The sequence below is a fragment of the Loa loa genome (assembly GCF_000183805.2).
Source record: "Loa loa unplaced genomic scaffold supercont3.108, whole genome shotgun sequence".
NCBI lineage: Eukaryota > Metazoa > Nematoda > Chromadorea > Rhabditida > Onchocercidae > Loa > Loa loa.
In genome coordinates this window covers 82,714-92,866 of record NW_018108288.1, presented here as the reverse complement: position 1 = coordinate 92,866, position 10,153 = coordinate 82,714, and the positions used below count along the sequence as shown (strand labels likewise).

Below are 10,153 nucleotides of genomic sequence, written 5' to 3'. Positions count from 1 at the left end.
AATAATAATAATAATAATAATAATAATAATAATAATAATAATAATAATAATAGTGATAATAATAATAGTAATAATAATAATAATAGTAATAATAATAATATTGATGCTTTCTTTGCTGAATATTTTAGCAACTGAGGACATCTCCTGTACCATACGATATTGTAATATCGCGTAATGCGATTTTACAATAAGAATAATGCGTTAACGATCTTTTCAGACAAAATTTGAAGAAAGTAGATGAAAAGTTGTATCATCGGATGACGAATATTATGAATATATATAAAATACGACAACAACAGGAGAAAGTACTGCAGAAATTGCGAGTTGGTTATTTCCCCAATTTTTTCTTCATTAATAGTGATAGCACGCGCACTCTAACAAAGCATTATTTTTTCATCCATGGAGCTTTGAAAACAGGTGACAACAAGCCAGGTTTACTCTGTCCTCTTGATCTGGATTCCATACTTCTTCGGTTACAAAATATTCTGCATGAATTTTTTGTACTTTTGAGCTTCTAACAGTAAACTTAATCTATGCAGGATATGGCATGTCTTCGGGATGCTCAGTTAACTGTTCAAATGCTATTAAATCAAAATGATTATCCGAAAGCTTTAGAATGTATCGAAACTGCGCAAGATGTTTTGAACAACGAATTACTAGGTGTTACATGCTTCAGGTTAACTTTTTGGGAATTGCATATTTATTTGTATGTTTACTTTAAATTACTTGGATCGTCAGTATTATGACTTTTTCCTGTTAATAGTAATATTACTCATGAGATGCAAAGGATGTCTGTGATGGCAACTGTCAAATTAGGCTAGTCAATTTTGTTTAAAATACCAATGGTTCAGCAAATTTATACAATTTAATGTCAAAATCCAAGGAAATTTCGGCAGTACTGATTAGCTTAATATTGTTACAGGCATCTCGGTTCACAATTAGAAGAGCTGCATAAGGTAATCGCTAAAATGCTTTATGAAGAATTTGTAACTTTGGTACAAAAGGAAATGGGACGACCTTGTGAAACTGAGAATGATGCTGTTTATCAAGGGGTTTGTTTTTTAATATTGGATCGATTTTAATAGCAAATCGGAACAGTTATAAGTTCACTATGTAGAAATGGGAAAGAGAATAGAAAGGTATGGTTGTGGAACTGCAGGTCTCCGATATCTTTGTTCGGAAAAATCGGGATGTAGATTGAAATTAGCAAATTATATAATATTGACGTAAGCGGGAACGCCGGACATTGATCATATTGACTTTTCATCTTGTTTCAGTTTATCAGTCTGATTCGATGTTGTTTTTTTTTAAGGGGCACATGAATCCGATTGTAATTGGTTTATTACAAGTGGAGGAATATCGTTTTGTTCATGTGTTACAACAAGAAATAGTTGTGGCTTTGAAAAATTCATTAAGACAGGTTTGTTAATTTAAATAATTGAATTAGTTGCAGCATTTCCAAGATTTCAATTCACGAGACATTTAGATAAGTATTCATTCACTCAATAGTGAAAATTATTATTTTTATAGATAATAAAAGCGCATGTGGTGCGGAATATGGGTGACCACGAGTTAACTGAGTTCGATCCATCACTTGGTAATTTGAGCACTCAGATGCGAAGGTTGAATTTCGATCAGTGGTTCGCAACATTGCAGCATGTCTTACGTGTCCTTTATCTGATGTGTCGTAGGGTGCAGAACATTCAGGAAGTTATCCTGGATAACATTGATCATTTTTCGGAAGTGCTTGATAGAAGACCTATACAAGATCAGGAAATAACCGAGGCCGAAAAAAGGTTTTTCAACGCAATTATATCAAAATTTAGACCTAATCGGTATTTTCGTGATTGGTCCAGATATTTTGACTAGATATTTGAAAATCAAGATTTTGAAGAAATTTTGACGAGTGTGTATTTCACTAAAGCATGATAACAGTTACGATTCCTAATTATATTAATATTCAGGACCGACTCTATCCAGAAACTTATGGGTCCGGATAAGTTCACGTCTGCAGCTAATGATGCATCAGTTCCAGTACAGATAACAAATGCTGAACCAGATACAGATGATGAATTGGAAGTGGAGATCAATCGTGTATTGGGGAGAAGTTCACTGGAAACGGAAAATATTCCAATTCCATCATCGAATAAGAGTAACACTGTGGAAGGTGTTGAAAATCAACAAAATGTGAGCTGTACTAAAGTAGCAAATGGACACGGCGATGTTTCGCAAGCAGGAAGTACTATTTCGGATATGATGATGACAATGTCAGTGACTGCAACACCTGCTTTCCTGTCAATGCCATGCAGGACGATCAGTCAAGTAAGCTTTGAGTTTTATGACCCTACAATATCGCCAGTATTATTCCTTTAATCCTGATTTACGTTCTTGTCTCCACGTGGTACATGTTTGTATATCTTCAGATTTCCTTTTCATTTGTTTTTTTTTTTCTTTTCGAATAGTTTCTATTCTGTTGACTTTTCAATCTAATTTTCGAATTGGAACTTTGGATAATAATGTTTCTCGGAATTGTATTCCTAAATCCGAAAAAGACTTTCGAAATTTTAGCTACTTTGAAGCTTTCTTCATTTTTTAAATATAATAAGTTTTCCTTTTAAGGTAAAACTATCAGTAGCTTTTCTTACTGAACATACAACATATATGGCTCAGGAACGCAGCTGTCGTCTAATAGCTGCTAGATCAAAGGTATTTAATAAATTTTCAAACTGATTTTACCTCGGAGTAAAATATAGCCCTTAGATTTCCATGTCTTGTTGAAGAAATGTGTCTTTGAAACGTTGAAAACATGACTGAAAAGGATGGGAGTTTCTCGATAGTATTTCAGGATGGGTTCCTTGAACGACTATCATTATGCCAATTCGATAGTGTAATGCGTGCTGTCAAAGAATTTGTCTGTAATTGTCAGAAGTTAATTGGAAGCGAAAAAAAATTTTCTTCGCCTCTGCGTTTATGTATTCTTCAGCAAGGCAGTAGTTTCATCAAGAAATTTCACGAAGATCGGAGGGTTAAATTGAGGTATGTTTCCATTTTGAGTAAATCATTGGCAAATATATTGTAAATAAGTAGGAAAAACAATGGATTCATGCAGTCTGGAGGTATTTATATCTGTTTTTTTCTTTTGAAAGGACCAAATTCAAAAAAAAAAAGACCTCTAAAAAGGAATTTGGTCCTTTTTAGAGATATTTTCAACTTTTTCGAGAGTGAACCAAAGAATTCCTTAGCAGATAAAACTTGATCAACTAATTTCTTCTTTGCAGTAACATTCTGGACACGGAAACTTGGCGCGCCGGCGATGTGCCGGAGCATTTTCAACGACTTGTTGATTTGTGTTTACAAACAAATCGTTTATCGGATGTAGGATCGTTAGAAATCGAAAATTCCACTACATTTAAGCCTAATCTACTAGTTGATGGGGAACCATATGTTGTTGTAGGGTGCGTTTTGCGTTATTTCTAGTTTTGAAGAAATCCTCAGCAGATAAAGTTTGAATTCTTTAATTTCGTAGCGCTCTAATTTCTGGAAATGTACTAAAGTAGGGCTTTTTAGATTCTTTATTTGGAACATTTTTAGATTTCTCAAAATCATTTCTCCCTCTGATAAAACATCATAAGTTATTTTTATTTTCAGAACATCCTTTATTCTTCTGCAAATTATGGCTCAATACTGTGATGCTTTAGCCGTACTTCCAGAATATGCTTCCGAACTTTTGATGTGTTTAGTGGAATTGCTAAAAAATTACAACAGTCGTAGTTGCCAGTTGATTCTTGGAGCAGGCGCTTTACAATTGATTGGCCTGAAGTCGATAAGCGTTCGACATTTAGGTATGTTATATAAAAAGTTGCGTCATTCTTTGTTTCCCTTTCGTCGTTTCCCATTTGGTAATCAAGCGAATGGTTCATATGTTTTCTTATCAAATGAACCATCATTGTCGTTAGTTGTTGATTTTGTTTAGTTATTATATTGCGCGAAAGAATCTTTTTATACAATTTTGCTATTTATAGTAAAGGACTTTTTAATACTGACTTTTTTTGATATTCCATCTAATTCTGATGATAATATTATAGATATACTTCATTTTTCACTTTTTATTTCCTTTGGATTTTTTTATGTTACTTTACAAATTCTATGCAATAGTTAGGGTTTAACTTTTGCAAAAGACAGATATCTCAAAATAATACATTCTTGTCAAATAGACGAGCGAATTCTAAGAAGTTCCTAAGAAGTTTTTTTTTTTTGTTCCGAAGTAAAATTTTAGTCCTTTGTAAATTTTTCTGAATACCACGTGCTTCAGTTTTTTTTTCTTTTTCTCATGTTTTCGCTAATTTTCTGCCCAATCAAAGATTCTCCATACATTTCGGAAGCTGTATGAATATTACGTATCCGGAAAGAAATAGTCTACTTATTAGCCGGATTTTTTCTTTGTTCTAAGTTTAGAACTGTATTTACGAAGGACTAAAATATTTAAAATATGAAATTAAAAAAACTATTGGTATTGATTAGATTACAGCAGCGCCAATATATGATTTTGTTTTGTTCAGAAAGTAGAAAATAGACACACAGTACGGTATTACCAGTAGTAAAATATCTCGATTTTTTTTTGATCTGCTACATATCTATTAAAATGGGCAAAACCGAGTAGGACAATTCTTAATCTTTCATCATTTATTTTTACCTCGCAGCTTATTTATCAGTATAAATTATTGTATGTATATCAGTGCTAGCGATTCTCATTATTTATGAAATCTAATACTTAAATAGATCAATTTTTATTTTAAATGAACTTTTTATTTTACGTGTCATCCATACTTTAGGTTCTATTTAACTTTTTTTTACTCTTCATTATTATTCTTTTTTACTTGGTGTTCATGTTTTTGATGTCATTTTTATACATCTTATGTAAATTCTCTCCACTTTACTTATGCGATAATCATATTTATATTTCAAAGTGTACCGCATTTTTGTGGAAACGTTTTCAGAGCAATTTTGTTTCTATCTATTCTCTTGTCAATTCAAAAATTAGTTATAAAAAATTTCTGAGTTATTAGTTTTTTGGGTATGAAAACATTGATGACAGTTGATTTATTCTCGAAATACATCGTTAAGAATTAACAATTTTCTAAGGATTTATCAGTTCAGTTTTGTACTATATAAATGATGAAGATTAATTTCATTTCGTTATCAAAGAAAGGGATTAGAACTACCTTTATCTATTTTATAGATTAATTTGCACATAAACAATAAAGACAGAGAAAGCAAAATGTGAAATGAAAAGTTAATAAGTACATAATAAATGTGGATGAGTTAAATAGTAGATAAGTTTTAACTTGGATGAGTTAAATAGTAGATAGGTTTTAACATGATTAGAGCTATATATTGCTAGAGAGTAGTTCGAACTGTGCCATTAGTTGCGATAGAACTCCAGTACTATCGGTTTATTAATTATCAGAAGATGAGATGCTACGGATAGTACTGTTCGAATTGGTATCTTGATGGTATTGAATTCGGGCAGCTCTTTAGTTAATTTGGCTTTAGGAGACAATAATACATTTGTATAAGTTAGTATGTAGAAGAATTTTAGTTCTATTTCAGATTACCTCTGAAGAAATTTCAAGATTTTCAAAATTCTCAACTTATAATGAATTTACAACAGCTTACAATTTTTTATTTGTGGTTGTGACTATTATTACAAATGGTATTTTTCGTTTTTTTCCTGAAATTTTTTATCATTTTTATCGAAAATCAATTGTTAAGTGTAAAATTTACTGCAGAAATTTTGCTGGATAATTTATCAAATTACAAATTTTTAAGATTTATGGTATGTTGATTGAAGATGTTTAAATCAATTTCCTGTTAGGAAAAAAGGAAGAAAGTACTTTCAACAATATCTTTATCACAATAATATTGATTGTTTTGTTGTATTGCTAGAATTCTTTTGTATATGTCGTTAATACTAATTCTTAAAAGCTTAAACTTTCACAGACAAGATTTTACTTTGAGGTCATGACGTAGTTTTTCTTAACTATGTAGAGAAGCTATGATCTCAGCAACTCATTGATAAAGCAGACTCTCTTTTCAGTTTATTCTTCATCCCAGAATTCTAAATTATAGCATGTGGCGTCATTCTTGACCTATTTTCGTGTAAGATTTTATTTATGATATGAATGAGTGATGGTGATAAGAATGCATAGAATAATAATGAACAATAAATATATCATCCATCTTTAAGAAGCAAATTTTGGTTAGCATGAATTTAGAAATCCTCATATATAGCCGCGCAATCGTCTTTTATAGCAATTATACGATGCATTATTTTATCATCGTATTGATGCATTATTTTATCATCATTTATTCTTTACCGCAAAATTTAAAAGATTTTTGCATAATTTTGAAGAATTTCATAAGTGGTATAATAGGTAACACATTTGGTTGCTTTTAGAAAAACCTGATTGATTCTTGTTATTGCCATTTCGCACTTCCTGAAATCTTTTATCAATTTTATCCAAAATTAAGTACGAAATTTGCTGCAGAAATTTTATTGAATCACTTATCAGATTAGAAAATTCTAAGATAATAAAATAAAATTCTACTTCTAAGAAATATTTAGTAATACCAAGATTGTAATAAAAAAAAAGTGACTAAATTTACGTTTTCGGAATTCAATGCCTCTTTTTAATTTCACTTAGGAAGGATTGTTTCACATGATTTATTCGATTTTACAGCCCTTTCTTCGAGATGTCTACAACTAATTCTTCGATTTGTGCCATTTATTCGAGCTGCATTTCAAGAAAAGCTTCCCGCTGACAAACAGCCTTTGTTGCGACATGTCGATCAGTTAGTTAGAGTAAGTCTTTTTTCTGGTTTGAATTTAAGTTTAGCTTTTGACAAATCTTCAAAAGTGTTTAATTAAACGAGGAATTTTGTACATTTCATTTTAAGGATTACAATGATCATGCGCAGGAAATTGTGAACAAACTGATTACCGTCATCGATCACCATCTTATTGTGCAGCTTCAAGCGGTGAGGTCATGTACATGTACACTGATACATGTAGTGTCAAGTGCAATTTTTTATTTAACATCATATTGTTACTCTTCTTTCGTTAACGGAAATCGTTAAACCCTTAAAAGTGGGAGTTGCGTTTAGCTGCATTAAAAAGATTAAATTTATTCCTTTTAGAGGAGAGTGTAGCTGTTGCTGTTATTTTGATTTCTCTTTATACTTATCGCGCTATTCCCCATCTTTATTTTTTAAGTTTTGGTGGATAAAACCTGATGTATTTTTGTTGCAGTGGGATGTAAAAGGCTCCCTTCCATCGCCAACATTCCAGCAAATGTGTCGGCAGCTTAGAAAATTCTACAATGGTCTTAACGGAATTATGCCGGAAAGCATGATTAAAGTAAGATCTGCTTTTGATGAACCAATTCATTTCTATTTCTGTTCTGGTAGTACCTTGTGAAGGAAGCTTTCTAACCATCATTAATTTGAAGTTTGCATTTTCGAAGTCGAAATTTAAGTTTTTGTTCCATTTGTGGTATGAATCTGCCGTTATATGAATTTGTCTTTCTGCTTCCAGGATTTGTTTTTACGAGTTCACAAGAATTTCAAGGTTAATTTAAAAGCTCAGTTAGCTCAAATGAATATTACTCCGCACGACTCACTCACATATGGGCAAGATATTTATTTTATTACCGAAAATGACTCGTTGAAAATAGTATGATTAGGGAGAACAAAAAAAAAGAAATCACTCAAAACAAAGAAGAACTGAAATATAGGATCAGAAAAAATTTGTACAAGAGAATATGGGAGATCAATACAATGTCCAAAATAAGAAAAGGAAGGAAGAAAAATATGAACACTATTTCTTAAAATTTGTTTGCACACCTACTGATATTCAAATTTATATATGAACAATATTGCCTAAGATCGAAGTTCATTTATCATTTAGCTTAGCATCATTTAACTTTTTTTCTCACCATTGTAGTGCATAAGCTAGGAAATCTGTTATAATATAACAGATAAGTTTTGCCAAGAAATTTCAGATTGGTAAGCCAAGAATATATGTTCTTTATCAAAAACCTGCATGCCATACCATGTTGTGCTGATATAAAGGATGAATCAATCAATGAGGCTCTTTTCTCCAAGAATTAGTATTATCCAAGTTCGGATATTTTATGATTCTTTTATTTTCTGTGCAATTTACTTCAAGTTAGAGTAAATTAAACTTCACTGGCAGAACTTTTATGAAAATATCTGTTTGTTTTATTCAATACATTTGCTCAGTTGGTATCCTGGTTAATGGTCATGGGATAGGTGCAGATGTTATCAAATTTCGAGTCTGGATAATCTTGAATTATTCAACTTCTTTGTTTGCTTATTTAAAAGATTTGGAAATGCTTTAACTCAGATTCAAATATTTTTTTATTAAATCACTAAAATTTTGCATTGTCTTTCAGTTATTCTTCTAGTTTTTACAAAATGATAAAAAACTTCTCGATTTTGATGACTTACCGTAATTCCTAAAATTTTCCATAATTTCGAAAGTTCTCAGTTGCCATATAATTCGCACTTTTTTTTTTTGCGAAGAATTCCTTAGATCCTCATGTCATATTTTTATAGTCTGCCATATTTTTCAAAATTAGCAGATTTACTGGTGATGATATTTGTATATGATAAATGTCGAAATTTGCATATATTTTATAATTCATTAATTTTATTTCGTTTAAAACAAGAAACTTTCATCTTTTAGTGGTGATTTTTTATGTTTTTCTTATCTCTTCATTTTTGTGCAATCAAATTTTTGACGGGACCAATTCACTTTTTGTCACAGGTTATTCCATTATTTGTATATCACAATAAATAATTAATTAGTTGGATCTTCTCTGTACCAATTAGAACACACAAAAATAGTTGATCTATATGGGAAGCATGAACAAGGTGTAAAATGAAATTGCAAATGGAGAAATACCACTTTCATATTCTTTTATTAATTAACAAAAATTCAGAGGATCAGCTAGTTCAGTTGCATTCCAAATATTCAGTAAGATTAATCAGCTGATTACCATGCATGGTTTTTTTAACAATGTTTTAAATCTCTTCAGTAATGTCCGAAAAGTTTTTTTTTTTTCAATTAGCTATACGATGAACGGTTTATAACAACACTTGATTCGAATCTGCTACAGTTCAAATAGCTAATTAATTAATTGATTTCTTTTTTGTTGCAAGTGAAACTTTTAAAATTTAATACTTGTAATATAATAATAAAATAGGAATGTAAAAAATTAAATAATTAGATGGGAGTAGTTGGAGAATGAACATTGGCTATGTATTTATTGTTATAACTCATCCATCTGTCCTTTAAATAAACCATCCAATCAATCAATAATCATTGTATCAGTTAGTAATCAAATAACTTATTAAATATTTATTTGTTAGAATTTGTCTTGGCTGAGAGAATTACTAAATTTCTTCTTATCTATCAAACCAAAAATTTTCTTTAATTTGATACCTTATAATGAGTCAACAACATGCGTCCCATGTGGTCTAGTGGCTAGGATTCGTGGCTTTCACCCACGCGGCCCGGGTTCGATTCCCGGCATGGGAATCCCCTCAATTTTGCTGGGATTAATGAATATTATTGATGAATTTCATTAAATCACCAAATTCTTCACTAAACACTTTTTGTTTCTTTTTTGTTCAATAGTTAACACATATGCACGAGTGATAAATGCTCGATTGCATTGTTCTGAGACATCATCTCTGAGATGTTCATTCTATTTCACTCGGGAATTAATCGTATAGCTGATATTTTCTGAATTTCAAAGAAATTGAATCAAAAAAAAAAAGAATGACGATGAAGTTAATAGGATGATGTATTTTTGGCACAATATTAGTATCATGAAAAAGAAGAGCTCCATCTTATTTTAATATTTTACTTGCCTTTCCTACTGTATCTCTTCCATCTGCTTTACAGTAATACTCCAAGTAACGCTATGCAATAATAGATACAAATGGTCAAATATGCTTGATGAAAATAAATGGCTTTACGATAACATAAATTTTTTTGCATTTCATTACATTATTATTATTATTATTATTATTATTATTATTATTATTATTATTATTATTATTATTA

General features: G+C 30.7%; 1 protein-coding gene and 1 non-coding gene across 2 annotated transcripts in view; both read left to right on the top strand.

The window, feature by feature from the left end:
- LOAG_17654 (vacuolar protein sorting-associated protein 54) overlaps positions 1 to 7,738 on the top strand; it is a gene marked incomplete at both ends in the record, with an annotated part of 18,939 nt that extends 11,201 nt beyond the window's left edge. Inside the window, 14 exons of the mRNA XM_020450316.1 lie at positions 218 to 323; positions 540 to 676; positions 923 to 1,052; positions 1,313 to 1,420; positions 1,531 to 1,796; positions 1,965 to 2,322; positions 2,620 to 2,706; positions 2,846 to 3,036; positions 3,279 to 3,455; positions 3,649 to 3,842; positions 6,741 to 6,862; positions 6,958 to 7,038; positions 7,310 to 7,417; positions 7,595 to 7,738. Of these exons, the coding sequence (XP_020306027.1) occupies positions 218 to 323; positions 540 to 676; positions 923 to 1,052; positions 1,313 to 1,420; positions 1,531 to 1,796; positions 1,965 to 2,322; positions 2,620 to 2,706; positions 2,846 to 3,036; positions 3,279 to 3,455; positions 3,649 to 3,842; positions 6,741 to 6,862; positions 6,958 to 7,038; positions 7,310 to 7,417; positions 7,595 to 7,738 (2,209 nt within the window). The remainder of the gene's footprint in view (positions 1 to 217; positions 324 to 539; positions 677 to 922; positions 1,053 to 1,312; positions 1,421 to 1,530; positions 1,797 to 1,964; positions 2,323 to 2,619; positions 2,707 to 2,845; positions 3,037 to 3,278; positions 3,456 to 3,648; positions 3,843 to 6,740; positions 6,863 to 6,957; positions 7,039 to 7,309; positions 7,418 to 7,594) is intronic.
- A 1,812-nt stretch (positions 7,739 to 9,550) lies between these two features.
- On the top strand, positions 9,551 to 9,622 carry LOAG_20046. Its single transcript has one exon. It is a non-coding gene; the product is annotated as a tRNA-Glu (tRNA).
- The last annotated feature ends 531 nt before the right edge of the window (positions 9,623 to 10,153 follow it).